Source organism: Sander lucioperca, chromosome 23, assembly GCF_008315115.2.
Source record: "Sander lucioperca isolate FBNREF2018 chromosome 23, SLUC_FBN_1.2, whole genome shotgun sequence".
Taxonomy (NCBI): domain Eukaryota; kingdom Metazoa; phylum Chordata; class Actinopteri; order Perciformes; family Percidae; genus Sander; species Sander lucioperca.
This window is the reverse complement of record NC_050195.1, coordinates 11,454,000-11,480,761: the sequence shown is the minus strand read 5'-3', so window position 1 is coordinate 11,480,761 and position 26,762 is coordinate 11,454,000. Positions and strand designations below refer to the sequence as shown.

The 26,762-nt window shown below is 42.2% G+C and overlaps 1 protein-coding gene and 1 long non-coding RNA gene across 4 annotated transcripts in view; one reads left to right on the top strand and one right to left on the bottom strand.

Annotated features, from left to right (window-relative positions):
* LOC116040042 overlaps nucleotides 1–2,099 on the bottom strand; it is a 12,444-nt gene extending 10,345 nt beyond the window's left edge. The window contains exon 1 of the long non-coding RNA XR_004102565.2: nucleotides 2,064–2,099. This is a non-coding gene — a long non-coding RNA (uncharacterized LOC116040042). The remainder of the gene's footprint in view (nucleotides 1–2,063) is intronic.
* rps6ka3b (ribosomal protein S6 kinase, polypeptide 3b) overlaps nucleotides 1–25,639 on the top strand; it is a 56,983-nt gene extending 31,344 nt beyond the window's left edge. For 2 of the 3 annotated variants that reach the window (XM_031285236.2, XM_035998058.1), the window contains 18 exons: nucleotides 889–969; nucleotides 1,137–1,216; nucleotides 3,343–3,449; nucleotides 3,953–3,990; nucleotides 4,288–4,430; nucleotides 8,329–8,399; nucleotides 8,876–8,964; nucleotides 10,540–10,604; nucleotides 10,688–10,790; nucleotides 10,917–11,026; nucleotides 14,384–14,509; nucleotides 14,593–14,682; nucleotides 16,607–16,765; nucleotides 18,850–19,011; nucleotides 19,397–19,473; nucleotides 19,797–19,914; nucleotides 20,791–20,931; nucleotides 23,006–25,639. In XM_031285236.2, coding sequence (XP_031141096.1) covers nucleotides 889–969; nucleotides 1,137–1,216; nucleotides 3,343–3,449; nucleotides 3,953–3,990; nucleotides 4,288–4,430; nucleotides 8,329–8,399; nucleotides 8,876–8,964; nucleotides 10,540–10,604; nucleotides 10,688–10,790; nucleotides 10,917–11,026; nucleotides 14,384–14,509; nucleotides 14,593–14,682; nucleotides 16,607–16,765; nucleotides 18,850–19,011; nucleotides 19,397–19,473; nucleotides 19,797–19,914; nucleotides 20,791–20,931; nucleotides 23,006–23,128 — 1,883 coding nt within the window. In that variant the 3' untranslated portion in view covers nucleotides 23,129–25,639. The remainder of the gene's footprint in view (nucleotides 1–888; nucleotides 970–1,136; nucleotides 1,217–3,342; nucleotides 3,450–3,952; nucleotides 3,991–4,287; nucleotides 4,431–8,328; nucleotides 8,400–8,875; nucleotides 8,965–10,539; nucleotides 10,605–10,687; nucleotides 10,791–10,916; nucleotides 11,027–14,383; nucleotides 14,510–14,592; nucleotides 14,683–16,606; nucleotides 16,766–18,849; nucleotides 19,012–19,396; nucleotides 19,474–19,796; nucleotides 19,915–20,790; nucleotides 20,932–23,005) is intronic. The other variant, XM_035998059.1, reaches the window with a different exon arrangement.
* The last annotated feature ends 1,123 nt before the right edge of the window (nucleotides 25,640–26,762 follow it).

Sequence of the window (26,762 nt, the reverse complement as noted above, 5' to 3'; positions counted from 1 at the left end):
TTAATCCGCTGCTGAAAATAGTCCCCAACAAATGCACATTTCCTCCTGTTTTTTTGTTTTTTTAAATTTTCTGAGACTTTTTGTTTGTTGGTTTGTTGGTTATTTTATGGGATTTGTTTACAATAAAGACAAATACAAAATATCGCCAACTTTATTCTGAAAAAAGCAGCAGGTGTGATATTTTTTTAAACTGTTTTTTTAATTTTTTTTACTTGAAATTCATGTCGTATAGATTGACGCCGGCCTTATCCTTTAAAGGTGACTGAATGTGAAGTCATGTGTACAGGTGGAACAAATGCAAGACAAAAGGAAGATGCATGTGGTTGATGTCTGTGTGAATCCAGTTCATGAACGGATAAGAGAAACTAGAAGAGGCACTCTCCTGGTTAAAAAAACATTATGTCATCTGTACTTTTCAGGTGTCTTTGTTCAGCCGTCATCGCCCAAAATGGATTTTCACGCCTTAACATGAGACCAGACAGAGAGACAAAGAGCTGAAGAAGTGTAGGCAGAGAGGAAGAGGAGTAAATTCTTAAAGTGATGTTAAAGTCAAGTCACACACCACCTGCTGGTGGAAAGAAATACAACATGCGTCTTTTTGGGCTTCCTTCTCTCCTCTCTGGATCAATATTTCTTTCTTTCTTTTTCTGTTTAATTTCTTGTCGCTGACTTTCTTTCGCTCTTACCGTGATTCAGTAACTCGTCTACTCATCTGCTGCCATTTTGAAATCTCTCCAGCCAAAAACAGAAAAACCACATAAGGGAGGCTGTTTTATTTTGGCTTCTTCACTAAGTGCTCTATCTGGTGATTAATGTGTTTTCCACTCTCTCTCTCTCTCTCTCTCTCTCTCTCTCTCTCTCTCTCTCTCTCTGTGTGTGTGTTTCCAGTGCGCGACCGGGTCAGGACAAAGATGGAGAGAGACATCCTGGTGGAGGTCAACCATCCCTTCATCGTCAAACTGCACTACGGTGAGTGGACCAATAACAGACCATCAGAACAGATGAGTCACCAGCGCAGCACCGGCCAATCAGAACTGGTTACTCCATTCTTTTAGCAGGCAACAGACCTCCCAGTGGAAATGTTCAGCAAGCAGGAAACTACCCAGATCTAATCTCAGTTTTTTCTCCTCCCTCAGCGTTTCAGACGGAGGGGAAGCTCTACCTGATCCTGGACTTCCTCCGAGGAGGAGATCTCTTCACCCGTCTCTCTAAGGAGGTAACTCCTCTTCAACAGGGATTTTTGTTGTTGAAACTTTTTCATTTTATTTTCATTCATCCACTGCACACCGGTGTTTACAGTAATAACCAAACTGGAAACTCAGACCTCTATAAGGGAAGAAACAATGTGGTTCATGAAGAATGAACTTCTGTCCCTTTCCTTTCACGTCTGCTGAGTTCAACAGTGATTTTACTCTGGTTTATACACAATGAGAGGCAGTGAGGACTCAACTTATTTGCATGAAAATCAATCTGAGAGACAAACTGGAGAATATAAAACCGAGAGAAATCAACATGTAACGAACAAAGCAATTATGTTAATCAGGAACTTATTATCTCTCATGGAAAATTAGATTTTCTGCTCTCAATTCATATGCACAATTACAAACACTTTGCGCAGCTATTCTCTGGTATATTATGCTTTCTTTATTCATCTTGTGCCTTCCAAAAAAACGTTTAGTGATTGCAAATGTAGCCATACATGTTTGGATGAATAAAGAAAGTATGGTGCAAGAAAATACTTTAAATTCATCATAACCACAAAACGTGTAGAGGCAAGGCAAGTTCAACAAGACAAGAAAAGAAACACAAGGCAATATAAAAAGACACATTAACATAAAATAGATAAAACAGGAGACTAAACAGTTCAGTTACAATTAGAGCTGCAACGATTAATCAATTAATTGTCAACTATTAAATAAATCGCAAATAAATTTTGATAATCGATTAATTAGTTTAAGTGAAAATTCTCTGATTCCAGCTTGTTAAATGTGAATATTGTTCTAGTTTCTTCTCTCCTCTGTGACAGTAAACTGAATATCTTTGAGTTGTGGACAAAACAAGACATTTGAGGACGTCATTTTGTGCTTTGGGAAACACTGATCCTCATTTTTTACCATTTTCTGACATTTTATAAACCAAACAACTAATCCATTAATCGATTGTCTATGAAAATAATCGTTAGTTGCAGCCCTAGTTACATTGCAGTGCAAGATGTGGATTAATAATCCAACATTTCATTTAAAGGTGCTCTAAGTCAGTGGTTCCCAACCTGGGGTCCGGGGACCCCTAAGGGGGGTGGCAAAGATCACAGGGGGGGCGCAAGTCTTTATCTGGTTTGAGGTTAAGGTAAAAAAAAAAATATTTGCACATGTTAAACAAATTATGATAATACACTAGAATATATAATGTATACAAAAGTCTAAAATAAAAACTATGTATTTTTGTTCTCGCTTAAACTTGTAGGCAGGCTACTTAGTAGGCCAAACCTCCGGGACCTCTTAACCTGGGACCCTGCTGTCATCAGGTCAGCTGCTAGCTGCTAGCTGCTAGCTGCTATCATCCTCGTTGTTCCTGCCGCCACGGCATCACTATTTTATGAACGAAACATGGCGGAGAAACGTAAAAGTGCTGATAACTCCTCTGTATCAAAAAAGAAAGTAAGGGAAAGTTACCTCAACTTCGGTTTCGGAGGGGGGGCTCAGCTTTTCTTAGACATAAGTAGGGGGGGCGCCAAGGAAAAAAGGTTGGGAACCACTGCTCTAAGCGATGGTGGGTGACGTCACTTCTTGTTGACGTTCAAAGTAATGTCAAAACAGAGGCTATCTCACCCCTCCCTCCTCCTCATCTCGTCCCCTCCCCCTCCCTTCCGCGCACTAACCCGCCAACCCCCAAATCCTTCTTGTTGGTTATTGGCTGGAACACTGTTTGTTATGTTTGGTGGTGCAGGTTGGCGCAGTTTGTTTTTGTTGGTGTTTGTGGAGCCTGGGCTGTCTACAGAGACTGCGTTTTTTTACAGTGTGTTCAGGGGACAGGCAGCTAGCAGATAGTGAGGAGATGTTTTTTACAGTGTGTTCAGGGGAATAATTAACTACAAGATGTTTACTTTTGTCGAAGAGATTCATCAGCATGCTGTCTGCAACAGAAACTGGACGATTTTTTACTTTGTCTTTCTTTTCTTCAAGCTGCAATCCATCAACTTTCTGCAAATTCATGTTTCTACAAAGTTGAAGGAGCTCGTTGTTGTGAAGTTTTCCACCTTGTTTTTGTATTTAACATGCCAAAATAGCCATCGTGACTAACAAGAACACGTATGTAGTAAATACTTAATGTGTGTGTTGTCAGGTGATGTTCACAGAGGAGGACGTGAAGTTTTACCTGGCAGAGCTCGCTCTGGCGCTCGACCACCTCCACAGCCTGGGCATCATTTACAGAGACCTCAAGCCAGAGAAGTAGGCACACGCACGCACGCACGCACACACGCACACACACACACACACACACACACACACACACACACACACACACACATGTTAGTTTCACTATCTTTGTGGGGACCCGTCATTGACATAATGCATTCCCTAGCCCCTTACCCTAACCTTAACCATCACAACTAAATGCCTAACCTTAACCCTTACCCTCACCCTAACCATAACCTAATTCTAACCCTAATCCTAAAACCAAGTCTTAACCCTCAAACAGCCCTTTAAACTTGTGGGGTCCAGCATTTTGGGCCCCGCAAGGCTGTGCAGACCCCACAAGTATACTGTATTCCCCGGTTTTTGGACCCCACGAATATAGTAAACCAAGCACACACAGACAGACACACACACACACACACACACACACACACAAACACACACACACACACACACACACACACACACTTCATTATAAATGTTTGTCTGTAGATATTTCTTTTAGAATACATTAAAAATCAGTTCTGTCATTTCAGCATCCTGCTCGATGAGGAGGGACACATCAAGCTGACTGGTGCGTAATATTACACTCTGTGTGTGTGTGTGTGTGTGTGTGTGTGTGTGTGTGTGTGTGGACAAAACTATGTCATTGGTGTGTGTTTACCAGAGGTGGAGAAATTATTCAGATCCTTAAATGAAGTTAAAGTACAAATACCACACTTTAAACATACTCTGTAACAGTAAAAGTGCTGCATTAATGTAAATATAATAATAATCTTTATTTATAGGGCACTTTGTGCTCTTCCTGCTACCTCACGCCACTTTAAACTCTGATAACTCTTTTATTACCTTGTGATTTCTGTGTGTTCAGACTTTGGCCTCAGTAAGGAGTCGATAGATCACGAGAACAAGGCCTACTCCTTCTGTGGGACGGTGGAGTACATGGCTCCCGAGGTGGTGAACAGGCGGGGACACACGCACAGCGCCGACTGGTGGTCGTACGGCGTGCTCATGGTGAGAGCATGCTGCTCGCTGTTTGGGTTAACGGGAGGGACGGAGGGAAAGTTGTCAAGTCATGCTGTTTGTGTTCAGAGATGATAGTTCAATCTCAGTCTGCCAATGAACTCAATCTCAAATAATCTGATTACAGTCAAATTAATCTTACTGCACTGATTATCCTAACAGTCCTCTAGAGGCTACTCTATAATTCTGTTGGAAGAAACATGCTGTAGAAACATACTGTAGTAGCTCAAGTTTGGCTTCTGATTCTGTTTTCAAGTTCCTAAAATATTTAATAAGCTCTTGTTGAATCTATTCTAGATATTATTTATTAGTATGTAGCTGGCTACATACTGCAGCAAGTTTATAATATATACATGGCAAAGTTCCAGTTAGTTAGTTTTAAACTTTTGTTACTTTAAATTGCTTAAAGTGCTCATATTATGCTTTTTGACTTTTTCCCTTTCCATTATTGTGTTATATATCTTTTCTGTGCATGTTATAGGTTTACAAAGTGAAAAAGCCCAAAGTCCACCCCAAAGGGACTTACCATCTCCAACAGAAAACACTGTTCACAAACTGCTCCAAACAGCTCTATTGTAGTCCAGCCTTTACTTCAGAGACAAACGTGGTCACTTTGGAACACACGTTATAATGCTCGCCTAGCTGCTAGCATGGCACGCCCTCATACTCTGCTTCTGACTGGCTAGTAGTCCTTACCTAGGTACTGTCAGGGCACGCCCTCATACTCTGCTTCTGACTGGCTAGTAGTCCTTACCTAGCTACTGTCAGGACACGCCCTCATACTCTGCTTCTGACTGGCTAGTAGTCCTTACCTAGCTACTGTCAGGGCACGCCCTCATACTCTGCTTCTGACTGGCTAGTAGTCCTTACCTAGGTACTGTCAGGGCACGCCCTCATACTCTGCTTCTGACTGGCTAGTAGTCCTTACCTAGGTACTGTCAGGGCACGCCCTCATACTCTGCTTCTGACTGGCTAGTAGTCCTTACTAGAGCCTGGATTGGGCCGAATTTTTCCGTCCGAACCCGGCAGTTAAAATCTCGTTGTTTTTTTTCTCATACTAATGACACATGTACGTTTGTTTGTGTGGAAAGCTTTTATTAAGCAACTGGAAGGCATTTGGAAATGTCAACAGATGAGGTCATCAGCGCACACGGGGGAACAAGGGAACGTTAATAAGCTGTTTAATTTAAAATGTTCAATGTGTTTCCTGATCGCTTCGATTCCGACCGTGGTCAGAAAACCAGGGGAGACTCGTTACCTCCAGGGCCGACGTTATATAACATCGGGGTTAAAATCACGTTTCTGGTGAGCAGATGAATGAACTTGGTTTTCAGTCTGGAGTTTATCTCAGACACCACACACCCTGTGTACAAAACTTAAACTTATTCCACCAACTCTGCTCCAGTCACATCTACACGTCTGCTTCCTCTTTTCTCTATCTCTCTTCTGCTCACTTTACACACACACACACACACTGAGCTCTCTTAAAGGACCCGCAGCACCATTTTACAACAAATGCCTTATCGCGCTGATGTGACCGAGCCCGGCCCGAACCCGACCATCATTTCTAAATATCTGTCCGAATCCGGCCCGGCCCTTCAGGTACCGTCGGGACCCGTCGGGCTCGGGTCGGGTATCCATGCCTTAGTCCTTACCTAGGTACTGTCAGGGCACGCCCTCATACTCTGCTTCTGACTGGCTAGTAGTCCTTACCTAGGTACTGTCAGGGCACGCCCTCATACTCTGCTTCTGACTGGCTAGTAGTCCTTACCTAGGTACTGTCAGGGCACGCCCTCATACTCTGCTTCTGACTGGCTAGTAGTCCTTACCTAGCTACTGAGCATGTGCGACTCCCAACAAAGATGTTACAGCAGTGAGAGGTCTCACTCTGTAGCTAAAACAGAGAGCTCAACACACAGGGTGAAAAGAGGAGCTGCAGCAATGTGCAGTACAACAAAAATATGTTTTTTATTTTTTTTTTATTAAACCATGTAAACCTATTCTGGTATAACCTCTAAATACAATTATGAACCATGAAATGAGCATAATATGAGCACTTTAAATCTAAACCTAGATTCAAAATGATTCACATTTAATAACAAGGTTCAATATTAGGTTCCAATTGGATGAAACAATATCCAACCCTAACCTTAGTTTTGCAGTCAAAAATAAAGTGTGGAATTATTAGTTATCTTTTAAAAAGGTTTGGGAGTTGAACAAAATGTGTATGTGTGTATGAATTTGCAGCTGTTTTGCAGTGAAACATTACGAACTTATTATGAACTTAGTAGTTCAGGTAAATGTTATTATGAATATTTTGACACCGCTTTCAAAGTTCACACCTGCTGTCTTCAGATTCAAGCCTTCACATCTGGCTCTGTCATGGCTGCTCCATGCAGAAGCTACACTTCTTTAAAGAGCTAAAACACCCGGGACAGGTTGGTGAGGTGTGTCTGTACAGTAATGTTCTCAATCTAAATGAACAGACTGATAATTAACAGTAGTTATTTTTAGTTCTGGTTGGGAGAAGAATCACCTGTTATATGACCCAGTTTAGGTCATGATAATAGCTTTTCTAACAGCTACGTTAGCTGGTGCTCTAATCGGATGTGTTAACAAGATATTTATGGAACTGACCCCCGTACTGTGGTCACTCCCTGTGCTCTTCAAAGACCCCCCCACGCTGTGTTTTTATCAGGTTTCTTGCATGTCGCACTGTGCAAGGTGGGTGTAAAAAAAGGTCAGCTGTGTCAGAAGGTGCTTGGATCAGTTTTGAGGCACGATGCCAACAATCTTTCATCGTGCTGATACTGCTTTTTGTTTTGATTTAAACATGAATTAAAAGTCAGGCTTTAAGAAGAAAGATTAGTTGCAGATACAAGCTAATAACGTGCAGGATTTTAGGTTCGTTCAGTCAAATGTTTGGCTGACAGTGTATTTTGCATAAAGTTATTTTAATATTTCAATTGAATGCTTTTAGACATGACTTATAGCAGCATCTTAAGGCCCTGACGCACCAACCAGACGGCTGACCGTCGGTAGAAAACGCAGTCGGACTGATCAGTCGGCTCCCCGAGGTCCAAAAAGTGCCTCAGAACACACGTACGTTCTGCATGTGCACGAGACGTAATACAAAAAATTTAAAACTGGAAATGACGAACGCATCACGTGGGCTTCTCCAGCTGACCGATAATGGCGGCTTGTTCGAAATACGATCTCGTATTTTACGAAAATAGTTCACTGAAACGTGTTTCTGAAAACATTTTAAGAGAGAAATAGGCCGTGCAGTTGCTGAATCTGTCTTCATTTCAGATCGTCAAAGGTCAGTTTGAAAGGTTTTCGTCAGATTTTGAGAGGCGTTCATCACTCATCCCGCTCGCCATTTCCGGGTTAGCACTCCAATCAGATTAGTCATTGAGTCCGACTGCCCGCCCTCCGACCCAGCAAGTCAGGTCAGCCAAAATGAACGCCGACGGCTCCTCCGATGGACGACGGCACGGAACACAGCGAACAGACTCGAGTCACCGACCTCGCCAGACTGTGTGTCAGGGCCTTTAAATATCTGTCCCCAATGCTGAAAATTGGCTTTTGTGTCAGTGCATATGAGGACCACTTACCAAAGATTTCACCATGTTTCTCTCACTCACAAATTACTGTATATAGTAACAATGGTTAAGTCAGGCACAATTAAAAGCTAATAGAATAGAGTAGAAGTGTGTTTTAAGATGACTCTTGAAGATCTCAATAGTAGGGGAGAATCTGATTCTGGAAGAGAAAGAGAGCATGACAAAGCTTGCAACAAGAAATACATTTTCCTTCAGTTGCAGTAGTGGTTGTTGGGGGGAAAAGTACAAAGTTTTGACCGTGGACATGTTGTTCTTTCTCCCAGTTCGAGATGCTGACAGGAACGCTGCCGTTTCAAGGCAAAGACCGGAAAGAGACGATGACCATGATCCTCAAGTAAGACACTTTATCCTGTCGGTACACTCGTATCCAATCCCCATCTAACGGCTTTTATTACAGCTCAGTGTACATCCGAGAAGAGACTCCTCTCCTCCCTCCAAAGGGTTTATATTAGAGGAGATAAAGTGCAGCACTCAGGAGGAAGAGGAGGAGAAATGGACTCAAGTGTTCTGATAGCAATTTATAACAGATTAGGTGGGAGGAGAAGGGAACGAGAGGAAACAATCGGAGGAAATATTAACCTGTCCTGCTTCCTTTCGAGAGGGAAACATAGAAGACAATGTTTGTCTGTGTAGAATAATGCTGAGCAGACTCTCTGCAGAATGCTGACTGTGTTTCCTGCGAGCATACGGCCATCTAGTCTTTCACATACTTTCAGTTTGGATCTACAATATGGAAATTTCAGTCTGTCTGCACTTTCTTTTTTTTAAAACTTTTATATCAACACCTTCTTTGTGTGTTTGTGTTCGCAGGGCCAAGTTGGGAATGCCACAGTTTTTGAGTTCAGAAGCTCAAAGTCTCCTCAGGAACCTTTTCAAACGCAACCCTGGCAACAGATTAGGTACAACTTTTTGCTTTTATTTTGCACTTGTTGAACAAGTATACACAAACAATAAAAACAATACATGCATGCCCAGATATGCTGAATCTGCAGTGTTCGGAAATGTCCAGGTACTTCAAGTAAAATGTACGTTAATCCAAGATTAAGGACTCAAGAGGGGCACAAACTGAGTCCACTTGCATTCCGACCACAAATCTTGACGCCGTTACAGTACGAGTCAGACGACGAGGACCTAATATTGACCAAAAGACAGGACACAGTAATCATTAAGCCACTTCTTAAAACATGAAGGAGAGGAAGATTTCCACTCCCTCAAAATAACTCTATTAGCTACAGAACATTAAAGCCGGCTGGCTCTCGTGTGACAATTAGAAGGAAAGTACACGGTCTTGATCAATTTGTTTCCTCAACCCAGAAAATATGAGTCAGGGGTCTTATTATGTCTGCTCTTGGAAAAATTATTCATTCAATTCAAATTCAATTAAAAAAACACTCTACTTTCCCCCGGGGGCAATTTGAAGCGCGTAGAGTAGTGACGTCATAGTCAATTTTAAAACTACGTAAAAAAACAACACAAACAGGCAAAGATAAAGTGTGATTCTGCTTTGAGTCTACGCCAGTATGTACAAAGGTACACGTAGATACGGACCCTACGCTGTAGCCTGACGTCGCCTCCCCAGAAATGTGACTACACATCGCGGTGACACAGACCGCGACAACTACAGTGTGATTTCTCCGCTCAGCTGGGGTTGGCAGCGTCGCGTTTCCCTCTACTCATTTCCAGTCTTCTCATTTTCCTGCTACAGCTTTTCGACTGTGGTCAGAAAGATTACGCCCTAGGCCGTTTCGCGATTCATTTTTAAAATTTAAAACGTTGTAATCTTTACATATATATATGATTTTTAAGCGATTCACAATTACATCCGTATCCGCCGCTGAAAATAGTCCCCAACAAATGTTTCCTGTTTGTTAGTTTGTTGTAGTTTGATAATTATGATGCTTTGGTGCACTAAACATTGTATTTATACTTGTAAAACCAAATCAGCTAAATGTCTACAAGCAGTCCAGAGCTGCAAAGAATAATCGATTAGTTGTCAACCATTTTGATAATTGAGTAATCAGATTGAGTAATTTTTCATGAAAAACTTCTGTGATTCCAGCTTGTTAAATGTGACTATCTTCTAGTTTCTTCTCTCCTCTGTGACAGTAAACTGAATATCTTTGAGTTGTGGACAAAACAAGACATTTGAGGACGTCCTCTTGGACTTTTTGGGAAACACTGATCCACATTTTTCACCACTTTCTGACATTTTATAGACCAGACAACTAATCTATTAATCCAGAAAATAATCGACCGATTGATCGACAATAAAAAAAAGAATTGCTAGCTGCAGCCCTAGACTCAATCCCACACAAACCGTCCTGCTGCCACCAATACTCACTAGAGCGCCAAATGTGGATTAATCTGCCGCTGAAAACAGTCCCCAAAAAAATGCACAATTTCCTCCTGTTTGTTTGTTTGTTTGTTTGTGTGTTTGGAAGAAACACTGGACTGACAGCTAATGTTGATTGCAGGAGCTGGACCAGACGGTGTGGAGGAGATCAAGAGGCATCAGTTCTTCAACACCATCGACTGGAACGTCAGTGTCTCCGTTAAATAAACTTTATTAGGATATACTCAACAGTTTTTGACTGTATGTCTGACGTTTTCTTTCCCCTGTAGAAGCTCTTCCGCAGAGAGATCCCCCCTCCCTTCAAACCGGCTTCAGGACGACCTGACGACACTTTCTATTTTGATCCAGAGTTCACAGCTAAAACGCCCAGAGGTACAGACTGTCCCTCCACATCCTCCTCCTCCCCTTCACACACCACTGAGCTGAACTACATCCTGATTAAGATCTGATTTCGTTGAGCAGTGAAGTTCAACAGCTGTTTCTGTGTTTGTGTCTCAGACTCTCCGGGGGTTCCTCCCAGTGCAAACGCCCATCAGCTGTTCAGGGGATTCAGTTTTGTGGCCATAACAGAAGAGGACACACAACCACTACCCAGTACTATTGTACAGGTACATACCATAGACCAGTGGTTCTCAAACGTTTTTCAATAATGTACCCCTTTTGAATTGTTTCTTTAAGCCATGTACCCCCTGACCAGCGCTAATCATTTTCGGTAGAAAAAAAAGTCTATATAAACAGGAACAGTACAGTGCTGTCAGCGATAGATTTACTAAACAACAGCCTTGGACCTGGAAAACATTTAAATACTGATGAGAAAAGGAGACAAAAACTGTAAAAAAGACAACAACTTGGAAAAGATGGTAGAAAGAAGGAAGGAAGTAAGGCAAGAATAGGTCGAAAATAGTATCAAAAACTTCAAAAACAGTGACATAAGAAGAAAAAAGCGAGAAACCTGTAAAAAGTAGAAGGAAAGTAGAAGGGAGGAAGGCAAGAATAGGTCCAAAGAAGGAGACACAAATGTCACATTTTTGGTAGGAAAAATCTTTTATTTTACATAAAGAGGAACAATGTTCTGGACAACAGCCTTGTAACTTTTAAACATTTTGTTAAATCTCTCAAGTACCCCCTGCAGTCCTCCAAAGTACCCCTAGGGGTACACGTACCCCCATTTGAGAAACACTGCCATAGACTGTATATAAAGATGAATGACGCGTCTCCTCTTCTTCTCACTGTACCAAAGTGAAGCCAAAATATCCCGGATACCAGTGCTGCCATCTTGTAATTTTGGAGCCAGAGTCTGCGTGGTAGTGATCGGAGCGGTGGAGCCGTGGTATCCAAGTCCCGCCCATACACCCGCCAGACCAATCGCAGAGAGTCAATCCCAGCTGTCAATCATGACGTTTCAGCCCATTTTTATAGCATCAAATAACTAATAAAAAAACAAACTTATCAGAAAAATGAACACTTAAACAAATATCAGCAAGATCATACTATTTAAAATGACAAAAAAAACATCTTTGGGAAAAAAATGATTGGACTTATACTGCAGCCAGCCCCCAGGGGGCGATCCAGACGTTTTGGCTTCACTTATAAAGTCTATGCATCCCGCAGACATACACACTTGCACAATTTAACAAAAAATCCTCCGAAAGATCTCCAAAACTACAAAATGTTTAGTGATGTGTTCTATCCTTGGGTAGCATATATAAATACAGAAAGGACAACAAACAACATGTACCTTAAAGGTTTAGAGTCAAATAGCTGGATCAATATAAGAGTAACAGAAAATGGGAATACTCAAGCAAAGTACAAGTTCCTTGAATTTGTACTTGAATAAAGTACTTGAGTTACATTCCACCGCTGGTGAGAACTACTCCTAAAAACATTTAGAGTGCTTTTGGTGAAGTCAAATGTTATAGATTGAAGAAAGAGATGAGAGGAAGTGTAGTTCAGGTTTAGATGCAGTCTTTCAAGTATTATCTGCATAAATCTACAAGATAAAAGGCGTCAAGGAAGAGAGAGGACTATGTGGTTGTTACGAGCCAAACAGCAGAGCCGTTAAGACATCTGAGGACGCTTGAAAGAGCTTTACATGGCAGTGAATCAGAGAGATTAATCCCTGCTGCTGGGACACAAATCAGGGTCTGGGACACCTGAGCGAGAATGTCTGAAGTTTAAAGATGAGTGTTACAAAGCTAAAGCTAACCTGGGCACGTTGAACAACAAAACACAGCTTCTAAAGGCTAACCTAGCTCTTAACATTATTATATAGTCTCCTCTCCCTGTGTGTGTGCATTTAATGTGAGAGTTAGACCTAAACTGGCCAGGTAATTTGTGTTCGGGAACCGAGCCTGCTAGCTTCGGTGTCCACGCCGTCGGGAGCGACCTCCGCTCCAGCGTTCTCCGTCTGCTTCAGGACTTTGCGAGCTCACTCTTCATATTGTAGTTCAGGTTTTAAAAGGTGTATTTACACAAAGTTGCGCTGTAGGAAAACATGAACTGTCTCATAAATAGTATTTCTCTCCAATAGTGTTTTCCGTGTGGAAACGTGGCTTTCCAGCGTCAGGCTACATTTACATTGCTATGTTTAGGTTTAAAAACTAATATCTTTTGCTACGTTTCCCCCTCTCGTTCCCCCTGCTCTGGCGTTTCCCCCCTCTCATTCCCCCTGCTCTGGCGTTTCCCCCCTCTCATTCCCCCTGCTCTGGCGTTTCCCCCCTCTCAATCCCCCTGCTCTGGCGTTTCCCCCCCTCTCAATCCCCCTGCTCTGGCGTTTCCCCCCTCTCATTCCCCCTGCTCTGGCGTTTCCCCCCTCTCATTCCCCCTGCTCTGGCGTTTCCCCCCTCTCAATCCCCCTGCTCTGGCGTTTCCCCCCTCTCATTCCCCCTGCTCTGGCGTTTCCCCCCTCTCATTCCCCCTGCTCTGGCGTTTCCCCCTCTCATTCCCCCTGCTCTGGCGTTTCCGATCCTCTAAACCGGAGACATTTGAAAACATTTATGACCCATTTGGGTTGTTTTTCAGTCTCAACGGCCGCAAACAGAGACCTTTGGCAACACCAACACTGACGCCACTGTTTCGCCGCCTGATTTGGCTGATTCGTTCTCTGAGACTAAGCTACTAACATTACCATGGCAACTACCAGCAACGGGCGGAGTATACATGCTGCCTCCTGTTTACCCCGGCACGCACATGCAGTATTAGAGAATGTTGATGAGACATTTTGGTTTGGGCGTGTTAATTTAAACGGAGATTAGTTCTTCTACTGGAGCTAACACCACTTGTGTGCACGGAGATCGCTTTTGGCTCAAAACTCTGCTTAAAAAACAATAACCTAGCGATGTAAATGTAGCCTCAGCCTGCAGTGTGCTCCCTGCTGTCTTCCTCCTTTCAGAATCAATCTCAATCTGAATCTCATCATCTCATCAAGTCTCCCACACACCTGCAGCTGCCTGGGTTATATCAGCCTCCACATACAGCCCCCACAGTCTTTATTACACCCCCCCACCTGGGTCACATGTCAGCACTAACCCTATTGGCGCTAACTACATTCACCGAAAGACCTGCCGTAACACAACAAACTCCCAATGTCCCCAGGGAAACACAAACATTTCCACCTTCAATAAAGAGCAAAAGGATGCATCCATGACTGTCTTAATCCTTTAATCAATGATTTTTTTGTAGTTTTTGTATTACTTTTGTATCCATATTATCCTAATTTACTTATCAAATTTTATTCCTCATTTCTTCAATTCAGAAAGTTTTAAAGCTTTATTGTATTTGTATCTTTCTTATGATGGTGTATACTTTTCTGTGTTGTTGTTTTCTTGTTGTCTTTGTAATTACTCGTTGTCATTGCAAATGAGGGCCGCCCCTCAATGATCTTTCGAGCCAAAATCGAGGTTGAATGAATGAATGAATGATTATTATTCAAAATAATGAATCAACGGTTGTGTCTTCCCATGTAGCAGCTGCACAGAAGCACATCCCAGTTCTCAGACACCTACGAGATCAAAGAGGACATCGGAGTCGGGTCCTACTCCATCTGTAAGCGCTGCGTACACAAAGGAACCGGCATGGAGTACGCAGTCAAGGTAGAACGCCGCATCCACACAGAGTCACCACGTGCACGCTCAGCTTCCCCTATGCTGTAAACACCCTTTGTCCACTGTTACAGATCATCAACAAGGCCAAGAGGGACCCGACGGAGGAGGTGGAGATCCTGCTGAGATACGGACAACATCCCAACATCATCACCCTCAAGGACGTGAGTCACACTTAGGGCTGCAACTATCGATTATTTTCATTGTCGATTATTTTCTGGATTAACTCATTAGTTGTTTGGTTTATAAAATGTCACAAAGTGGTGAAAAATGTGGATCAGTGTTTCCCAAAAAGCCCAAGATGACGTACTCAAATGTCTTGTTTTGTCCACAATTCAAATATATTCAGTTTACGGTCACAGAGGAGAGAAGAAACTAGGAAATAGGGCTGGGCGATTAATGGAAAAATTATCGACATCGAAATTCTGAGGCTGTTATCAACGTATTTTATCCCATGACGATAATTTCTGTTGATAGGCCTCCTTTCTCCTTAAACCCATTCTACCATGTGTGCAGGGTCCGAAATTAACACTCGCCAGTCGCCAAATGCAGGGGCAGGCCGACACACACACACACACACACACGCGCACACATGCACACACAAACACTGGTGCAGACACCAGCCACTACCTTCTGTTTACTGATAGCTAGCGTTTACCTCAGGCTTATTAATTAGCTAGTGGCGATTTTTGGCAGCCAGCCTTCTAAAAGAAAGCACAATTTAATTAAATGTTAACCGATCATTAACCGTTGACCGACAAGCAGGAAAAGGAGTCTCAGTTCACCCGTCCGGAAGGCTCTGACATACTTTCTGCACTCCGTGTCCGTGGACAGCTGCAGGCTTGTGCCGGTGTTGATGTTTTGTGCATTGTCGGTCACATGCAGCCACTTTGCTGAGACCGCTGAAACACGCGGCGTGTATGTCCGAGCCCGTCTCCAGCGCCTCCACCTGCAGATCGTCAGCTGTGTGTCTGCCTGCTGTACTCTCGGACGGACGATTTAACTCGCCGGTCCTCATCGATATAGTTTCACGTGTCACGTAGCTCTCCACAAGCAGAGAAAAGAGGAGCTGAAAACTCAACATGCTGGTTCAAAGTTAGGACTAACAAGTTAATTAGCAGTTAAGAAATAGATTGTATAGCCTATTTACATTTGTATCATGCAAAAGACGTTTTTTAAAACTTTATACAAAAAAAAAAAAAAAAAGATGTCTTGTCTTGTCTGACCAACACAAAAAGTCAAAGATATTCTATTTACTTAGAAGAAAACTAAGAAAGATGGAAAAAATGAACATTTAGGAAGCTGGAATCACAGAATTTCTGATGTTTTTACTTTAAAAAATACTTAAAGGTGCTCTTAGCGATGTCACACGTTTTTTAGGCTACAACATTTTTTGTCACATACAGCAAACATCTGCCTGTCCCCTGAACACACTGTAAAAAACATCTCCTCACTATCTGCTAGCTGCCTGTCCCCTGAACACACTGTAAAAAAAAACGTGGTCTCTGTAGACAGCCCAGGCTCCACAAACGCCAACAAAAACAAACTGCGCCAACCTGCACCACCAAACATAACAAACAGAGTTCCAGCCGATAACTGACAAGAAGGATTTTGGGGGTGGGGGGTTAGAGCGCGGAAGGGAGGGGGAGGGGACGAGATGAGGAGGAGGGAGGGGCGAGCTAGCCTCGTTTTGTTTGACAATACTTCGAACGTCAACAAGAAGTGCCGTCACCCAACATCGCTTAGAGCACCTTTAAATTATGAATTGATTGATTGATCAAAATAGTTGCCAATTCATTTCCTTAATCGAAATATATTTACTTGATTGTTTTTCCCAAAACTAAGGAATTGTAAAAAGTATTTGTTTTTTGTTTCGGTAAATCTATGTACTCCGCCTTTTAGAGTCAACATTCGTTACATCTTTAAATTATTCTCTATTATAATTAGGTGATTAAAAAACTGATCCAAACTAATATCCAGAGTTAGCCCGTCTGAAACTGAATGCGTAAACTGACTGACTGAAGAAATGAAGTCACAGAACAACTGAGTGACCGAAGCGTTGTCCGTCGTGTTGTTTCCATGTCGCAGGTGTACGACGACGGCCGGTCGGTGTTTTTGGTGACGGAGCTGATGAAAGGAGGCGAGCTGCTGGATAAAATCCTCCGACAGAAGTTTTTCTCTGAGAGAGAAGCCAGCGCTGTTCTCTACACCATCACCAAGACGCTGGAGTACCTGCATGTGCAGGGGGTACGTTTGTGTTTTTATGGTCTGCTCACAAAGGGAAAGGCTCCTGTTCTCCGTCGTTTATGGTTCAGGAAGCTTTAATACCTGAAAACGAAGAGAAAATGTTCTCTGAAAACTTGCCTAGTTTGGATTTCTGACTTTTCTACACTACATGGTGTAATTAAATATGATAAACATGCAGCACATTAAAGCAATAGGATGCTTGTCTCTATTGTAGCTGATTTTTGAATTAATTATTCCGGTGCAGCTTGATCTAATCAACATGTTTTCTTACATAATTCAGTGTAGTTTCAACTGAAGGAGGGGAGAAAAGATGGATTCATCAAATGTTGGTGTGTTTGAAGAGAACAAATGTGAAAATGTTTGTTAGACAGACAGACAGACAGACAGACAGACACACACAGAGACAGACAGACAGACAGACAGACACACAGACAGACAGACACAGACAGACACAGACAGACAGACAAACACACACACAGACAGACAGACAGACAGACAGACAAACACACAGACAGACAGACAAACACAGACAGACAGACACAGACAGACAGACAAAGACAGACAGAGACAGACACAGACACAGACACAGACAGACAGACACAGACAGACAGACAGACAGACAGACAGACAGAGACAGACAGACACACACACAGAGACAGACAGACAGACAGACAGACAGACAGACAGACAGACACACAGACAGACAGACAAACACAGACAGACAGACAGACAAACACACACAGACAGACAGACAGACAAACACAGACAGACAAACACACAGACAGACAGACACAGACAGACAGACAAAGACAGACAGACAGACAGACAGACAGAGACAGACACAGACAGACAGACAGACACAGACAAACACACACAGACAGACAGACAGACACAGACAGACAGACAGACAGACACACAGAGACAGACACACAGAGACAGACAGACACACACACACAGAGACAGACACAGACAGACAGACAAACACACAACAGACACACAGAGACAGACAGACACAGACAGACAGACAGACAGACAGACACAGACAGACACACACACAGAGACAGACAGACACAGACAGACAGACAGACAAACACACAACAGACAGACAAAGACAGACAGACAGACAGAAACAGACACAGACAGACAGACAGACAGTCAGACACATAGACAGACAGACAGACAGATTCCTTCCTTCTATTTCTATTGTGAAGTTTTAAGAATAGCTTTGCCAACAGTGTATTCCAGCTTGTTATAGGGTGCATTATTTTGCACTTGATACTGAAACAGGAACCTGATCTATTTAAACATCCACACATTTTGATGCTAAGTTTCCAATTTCTTTTACCATTGACTGCTGATTTCTTCTCTTCTTCTTCAACTGTTGCTCAGAGGGATCTTTGTCTCTTTCAGTTGTCAGTCTGGTTGAACCGGTGTACAGCATGTTGTTCTCCACATACAAAACTATATAACATCTATTTGTAAAAAGGACTTTCTACAACCTAAAAGCATCAAAAACCTTCAGACATCAGGGTTTAACATTAAGAGTTGCCCGATGGCCCGGAGAAAGTAAAACGCCACGTCGGGCCAGTTACTATAACAACCCAGTTGCCCGTTCGGGCATCATCGTATCATAATCGTTTGATTTGAATGTGCCGTTGGCCAATCAAAAATTTAGTTGGCACTTGATGCTTTAGAGGGTTTTTTTCGACATTTTTTTCTCACTTTTGATGCTTTCACACTTGACTTTAAAAAAATAAATTAAAAAAAATACCTTTTTGTTACATTTTTGATGCTTTTTTTAATGTTTTTATACGTTTTTTCCCAAGATTGACAGTTTTTTCTACTTTTTCCAACACTATTTTGATCGTTTTTTAACGCTTTTTTTCAAACTTTTTTCGAAGTTTTTCTCAAGAAAAAAACAATTGTATAGCAGCCAGTTAAAATTGACTTCGGGAAAGAAGATTTTTTTGAACATTTCGCGTAGTCCTCTGAGACATCTGACTGCACATTGATGGAGTTGGTTTTACTCTGAAATGTTTAAGTCTGTAAACTTAAACCCCTGACTTGTCCTGTTGTGTTTGCAGGTGGTGCACAGAGACCTGAAGCCCAGTAACATCCTCTACATGGACGAGAGCGGGAACGCCGAGTCCATCAGGATCTGCGACTTTGGTTTCGCCAAACAGCTGAGAGCAGAGAACGGGCTGCTCATGACGCCGTGTTACACTGCCAACTTTGTCGCGCCCGAGGTACGGCATCTTCTCCAACACACATCTCTCTTCATCTCTTTACACAGTCTTTACCTCTTCATCAGTCATGTTTTTCTTTTTATTTATGTTGCGTGTACACAGTAACCAATCCATCATATAAAAACATGTGCAAGGCAGACAAGAAACCCCAAGTATGAGAACACAAATAAGCCTAAACCAAACTCAAAGGGGATTAAACATCAAATGAAGTACAATGATCACTGTGGGGAAGGATACCAATAATATACACAAGTAATGTGTTAATGTATGCATGAAAGGTGTAAACAACATCATTCAGAAGGCGATGAAGCTTTTTGGTGCAGCAGACGGAGAACAGATATTTATGTACATGACCTGAAACTGAATTTTTCTGTGTTTCTGGCAGGTGTTGAAGAAGCAGGGTTACGATGCAGCCTGTGACATCTGGAGTCTGGGAGTCCTGCTCTACACAATGCTAACGGGGTAAAGACACTGTAGTTTATTAAGAACATCAGATATTACCTGTCAGTTACCCGGGTTCCACTCTGACCTGTGGCCCTTTGCTGCACGTCGTTCCCCCCTCTCTCTCCCCTTTCATGTCTTGAGCTGTCCTGTCAAATAAAGGCCTAAAATGCCCAAAAAAATAATCTTAAAAAAAGAAAATGTAATCAAACTTGAGCAAAGATGCTTTGGATGTCCTGGTGTTGCTGCAGTAAAACGTCAGAGGATGTAACACAGAGGTTAAAATATTCTCTGAAGTATCTAAATATGAATACTTTCTCCATCTCATCCTTCTCTTTCCTTAGTTTCACTCCCTTCGCTAACGGTCCAGAGGACACGCCGGAGGAGATTTTGGCTCGCATCGGCAGCGGGAAGTTCTCGCTCACTGGAGGATACTGGAACTCTGTCTCTGCTGAGGCTAAGGTGTGGACACACACACACACACACACCACAATCACAACACACACACACATACACACACACACATCCTCCAACTGATTGTCACATAACCCTAACCCTGGACTGTAAGGAGACATTTAACAACAATTAACAATTTTGTAACTGTGTGGGAATAGCAGGTGCAGAAAGACGACATTCCCTCCCACACACACACACACACACACACACACACACACACCCACCATCACAACACACACACACACACACACACACACACACACACAGAGAGCTGTGTTTTACAACCAACCACATTTAAAGAAGTGTAAAAACAAACTCTTTAATGTACATGGAATGTAACTAAGTACATTTCATTTACTACTTATTTTAAGTTTAGATTTGAGGTAAGTATTTTCCACTACATTTGTCTGACAGCTTTAGTTACTTTTCAGATAGTACAGACCGTATATCCTCCCCTTCCTGTCTGGTGAAAACCTCGTACCTCCAGATGTGTTGATGTTGAATGTTTGTGATAAACTGAAGGATGAGAAAATTCTCCTCCTTCTTAAAGCTAAATAAAGTCTTTAAAAAAGCCTCTTGGATCAGCTGGAACATGCATCGTCAAAAGCTGAAAACAGGGCTGTTTTTCTGACACCATGAAAAGTTATAAAACTTTTTAGAGATACGTTGTTCTCACAGGACAGCGACGCTACAGACATATGATGATCTTATAGACCATGATGCATTGCTGTAGATTAAACTACCCAACAGGATATAAAGGATTTCCTTTACTGCAGTAAAGCATCTAAATACTTCCTCTTAAATTCTGCAGAAGATGATTTATGTTGACATCCCCCCTCCCCCTCCTCCCCCGAGCTAAATGTGTGACCTCTGACCCCCCAGGACCTGGTGTCCAAGATGCTGCACGTTGACCCTCACCGGCGGCTGACGGCAGGTCAGGTCCTCCGACACCCCTGGGTGACGCACCGAGATCAGCTGCCCAAATACACCCTCAACAGACAGGACGCACCGCACCTCGTCAAGGTGACACACACACACACACACACACACACACAGAGACAGACACACAGAGACAGACACACACACACACACACACACACACACACACAGAGACACACACACAGAGACACACACACAGAGACACACACACAAACACAAACACACAGAGACACACACGCACGCACACACACACACACACACACGGAGACACACACGCACACACACACAGACACAAACACAAACACACAGAGACACACACGCACGCACGCACACGCGCATACACACACACACAAACACACACACACACACGCACATACACACACGCGCACACACACAAACAAAACACACAGAGACACACGCGCACACGCACACGCGCATACACACACACACACAAACACACACACACACACTCACATACACACACGCGCACACACACACACACACACACACACACAGAGACACAAACACACACACGCACGCACACACACACACACACACACACACACAAACACAGAGACACACACGGACACACACACACACACACACACACACACACACACGGAGGCACGCACACACAAACTCTCTCTGGTTGTTTGTTCTTTACGTCTGCACACAAACACATGAATGTGATTATTAAAACTCTGGTTGTCACGGATACGACACTCTGCATGCTGCAGCGTTGACTTAAAGTCCGTTTACACCGGGACACAAATCTCACTGCAAATTACATTTAAAACATTTCATAATGAACGAGTATGAAGAAGAATTTGTGCTGCTCGAACAACAAAATCCTTTTTTCACTTCACAGAAGTTTACACAGTTTATATATCCTAAACTTTGAAGTCCAAAAAAGTCCTAATTTTGATTTAGACTCCATCTTTTTGACCAGGTAATTAATCAAATGTATTGCAGCGTACTGGAGGTCTCCCAGTGCTGTCAGTAGTGTCACAACTTAAATGAGTTGTTAGTCTGTAATACAGAACATCATGATGCTACAGTGTCTGGTATTAACTAGAACACGCAACAAACACAAAAAACAGGAGTCAGTAAAAGACATGAAAGTTGTATTCACACAGCACATATAACAACAGGAGTGCTTTCCAGTTGAGGAAGTGGAAGTAAAAAAAAAGGAAGTCATGAAAAAAGGAATTAAAGAAAGAGAAAGTTAGAAAGAAATTAAGAGTAAACTTGACAAAAGCCTCAAAACTGAGCTAAAAGTAAGTGAAAAAGTTCTTGTTTGCTTCTGTCTACTCAAAAATTACTACTAAAATTGTGTTTTATGATGTTAAAATGACTGTTTATTCAAATGGAGACTGGTAGGTTTGGTGATGGTGATCACTGAAGGCTTGTATCATGTGGACGCACCGACAGTTTTGTTGTCATTACTTAGAATTCCTCATGGGGGCGACAGAAACTACGCACTACAGACGCTTTAATAAAAAGGTCTATCTCTGTAGGGATCCCTTCCATAATGTTGTCAAACACTTAGAATTATAATCTGAGCCCGTCAGTGGCAAACAGTGTTTGGAATAACGCCGTTTAAAAGAACGGCGTTAGGTAACGACGTTATTTTTTCAGTAACGGGGTGATCTAACTAATTACTCCTCCACCACAGATGGTGCAGAAGCTAGATCTTTCTGCCTCACAACAAAAAAAACTGCTCAAAAAAATCCAAATTCTTTGACATATAGCAACTTTTTTTTTTTTAACAGTAACGCAAATAGTTACTTTCCCTGGTAACGAGTTACTTTTATTATAGAGTAATTCAGTTACTAACTCAGTTACTTTTTGGAACAAGTAGTGAGTAATTATAAGTAATTACTTTTTTAAAATAACGTTCCCAACACTGGTGGCAAAAACAGAACTTTTAGTGGACGTAATCACTTAATACTGGAATGATTTCAAAGATTGTTGTTCCCATCAGTCACTTAGACACCAAAACATAGGAAAAATGGTCCAGGTTGAAAAGAAATACCGAAGTTACCCTTTGAAAAGTCATGTTCAAATTGCTCGTTTTATAAAGCTCTCTGTCGATTCACTAACTGATTAATGGATCACTAGTTTCAGCCCTCTGACTCTGTGCGTGTGGTCCCTGCAGGGTGCGATGGCCGCCACCTACTCAGCGCTCAGCAGGAACGTCCCTCCGGTCCTGGAGCCGGTGGGCTGCTCCACTCTGGCCCAGCGGAGGGGACTGAAGAAGATCACCTCCACCGCTCTGTGACCTTTAACCTCCCTCACCTCCTTTAACTCTGACCTCGATCTGACCTCCGCCGGACCCTCCTCCTCCTCCTCCTCCTCCTCTTCCTCCTCTTCTCTCTGTCCGGTCCGGGGGGAACAGGCTACTGATGGACCCAGGAACTGCTAACGCCAAATAGGAACACAGAGACCACCGCCCTGCCTGCATCCCTGCCCTCTGTCCCGCACCTTAACGGACTCTCCTCAGCTTTAGCGCCACTGATCGACAGCCGGACCGCGCCGGACTGAAAACCCGTTCCTGTCTTTGCTTCGGACAATCAGCGCCGCCTCGTAGACCCGGACGCTGAGCGCGCGTCGGGGAAAAAAAAGAAAAAAGTACTGTATTTATTTACTTCAGACGGGGGAAATCTGAACATAGGAACACAGTAATCTAATGTATGCATTTAAAGAGATAGGATCATTGTTATTATACTGTCGTCATGGTTCTGCGTAGCTGTAGGTCCTGTATTTAAACCTCAAGTAGCCTCTGAGATCACGGCGTCTACAGAGAAGGACGGAAGGCGTTTGGAGCAGCTGCGCCTTTAAAATGTCGCTTTACAGAACATGAAAAATCAAGACGTAGGGAAAGGGAAGTCTGATAACCAGCTTTTACTCAAATGTAAGTTCTCTCTTTGGGATACAGAAAAGTCTCTCGGGATCATGCTTTTGTTTTGAAAGTCATTATTTTGTACATCTCACACACAGAGACTTCCTGTAACCCAATATTTGACCTTTCAGGTGCAAAAAAACAGAACAAACGTCTGATTGGTTTGTCTCAACATTTTGCTCATTCATCTAGAGGTCTGTCAAAAAAGGTAAATTAATTTTTGGGAAAGCAAATCAAGCTTTTGTCCCGACAGTATTTGGATAAGACTTGACGATGTCGTTCAGATATGACGAAGATTATCATATAAACAACCTCGAGCTGTATGGATTCCTCGCCGTGATTTATAAATATGTTCACCTTAAGTGTCAGAGAAAACCCTGGGTAACTAAATAAGAAAGTAACTCTGTTTCTCGCCCTTTGACTCTCATCCGAAAATGACAATCTGAGAATGAATATTAACGAAAACGAAAACAGATTCTGCTTTTAAAGCTGCACAGGGCAACTTTGCATTTTGTGGCGCCCTCCGGTGGCAACGAGAGTGGCGGGTTTTTGAAAGTTTAAAGCACTTTCATAAAAATATGCAAAGTTTCTTTCGGACAGACTCTTGTTATTATTTGTACTCTCTAATCTGCCACTTATAGTACTTTGTTTTCTCTCACAGCGTCGACACCTGCGAGCTGAAACTAATTTATGCAAAAACCAGAGGTGGAAGAAGTACTCGCATCTTTTACTATGAAGTAAAAGTAGCAATACAACAGTGTAGAAATACTCTGTTACAATTGAAAGCCCTGCAGGCAAAATGTTACTTCAATTAAAGTAGACTAGATACACTGAAAGTACTAAAAGTAAATGTACTCATTAAGCAGAATACATTCATGTGTATCACTTTAATGTAATGCTGCGTGGTATTATAGTTTATAATATAATATAATTCATTGATTTGATAACTAATTCTATTTTTATTAATTATCTGAAGCAACTAAAGCTTTAAGATGAATGTGGTGAAGTATACAAGTAGAAGAAAATGGAAAATACTAAAATAAAGTATAAGTATGTCAAATTGTACTTGGATATTTTCCACATCTGGCAACACCAGTGACAATCTAAAGCATCGTTCAGGCCAATAAAACGATATTTTCTCTGTATTTTTATGTTCCTTGTGCAGCTTTCAGACACGTCGGTGAATTTAAATAACATTTTAAACACGCTGAGGCTACGAGAGCGGCTTTAACTCGAACTAAGGGCACACATTACTGTCCTGTTGAGGAGTCATCATCCTCGGTTTACCTGGAAAAACGAGACGACCTGGTTACCTGACAGGCTGTTGGGAATTAAAAAAGGAAAGCGAGCTTCCTGCTTCCACAAAAACTTGAGCTTCTTCTGTACAAGCCGACTGATCATCTCTGTGCGCGCAGCAGACGGCGAGCCGAACTGTAAATGTATATACATGTACGAGCAACTCAGGTTTCTACGAATCAAGACAATGCAGTTTTTTTATATTTTGTCCAGGAAGAGAGATATGTACATAAACATTAAAATAAGCACACAGATGTACTGGAGGTGAGCGGGGACACGCGGAGGCGTTTATCAGAAGACTTGTATCCCAAAACCTTTGTCACAAAACGTCTCATTTGTTTCTGTTTCCACGTCTTGTTTTTGGGGTCAAACTCTTCTCGAGGCATGATTTCATGTAACGATGTTTAACGTGTTTGTGATTTGGAGGATTTTTCTGTCCGCACAACCCCTTTAAAAAGTGTAGCAGAAAGAAAATCACTTCAGGAGACACGTCAGTGAAGAAATGAAAGGGTTGGTTCACCCACATTCTTGCTCTTAATGGAACCAATCAGTGACGTGTCCTGATTTTAAGTCCCCAATATGGGTCAAGCTCCTCGTCACTTCCCGATGTGAGTCGAGCATGCGTCACTTTGCGACAAGTAGCCTACAAGACGCTAACGAGAGACTTCTGTAACGTCAGTACAGTAAAAATGGACCTACAACGAAGTTGGTTCACTGCTGGCTACAAGTTAGCAATCAAACACAACAAAGGCTGTCACTGGAATGGCGTTTTGAGCTAACATTAGCAATCTAACAATCATAGATAGCTACGTTTTTGAAATGATTTCCATCTTCTGTTATTGTATGTAAAGAGAAAAGTTTATTATTTTATGGATTTCACAAATTTCAGTAAGACACGTTAAGCCGTAAACCGTTTAAATCTGAGCATGCGCGACTCACGTCTGCGCTCGACTCAGATCGGGCGGTGACGCTCCTAAAACACTGGATATTACATTCCCCATAATGCAACAGTGTCTTTCTTTAGACTCTCTCTGACTGCTTAGTGTCATCCAAACTCTCCACTCGTCCAGTTTGTAACACAGACTTTGTGTTAAAAACAAAAGTTTAGAAAAACCAGTCGTAGTCGGAGAGTTTGGGTTTTATTCCTTCATGTTTTTTATACTTCTGTCTGCAACACAATACAGTAAAAGTTCAATACTATTTCATGTGTTATGTTTCATATTAACGTGAAATTTGTCCACAAGCGAATAGGGCTGCACGATATGAGGAAAATATCTAATTGCGATTATATTGACTGATATTGCGATTGCAATATGAAGTGTGATATTTTTGCGAGGATCTGTACCAAACAAAGATGTTTTCTGTAGTCTGTAGGATAGGATTTGTAGGCCGGGACGTCTCTGCAGCACCACACTACTTCATTCAGAATGGTTTGACACAGATTTTGCCTTTAACAAATATTGCCCCCCCCCCCCTGCGATTTGGATATTGCACTAGTCCATAATGCCGTTTCGATAAAATTGTGATTTATTGTGCAGCCCCACAAGCGAGCATAAAATTCTGTTAATTATTGTACCAAAAAAAAATAAAGTAGGTTATTTTTCTAACCTCTGAACATAACAAAGTGAATTCAGTTCACCTCCTTCGCCTCGAGGTGAAGGCAGAAATCTAAAAACCAGGACAAATAAAAACCTCAACTTTCCGCACGAAGAGATGC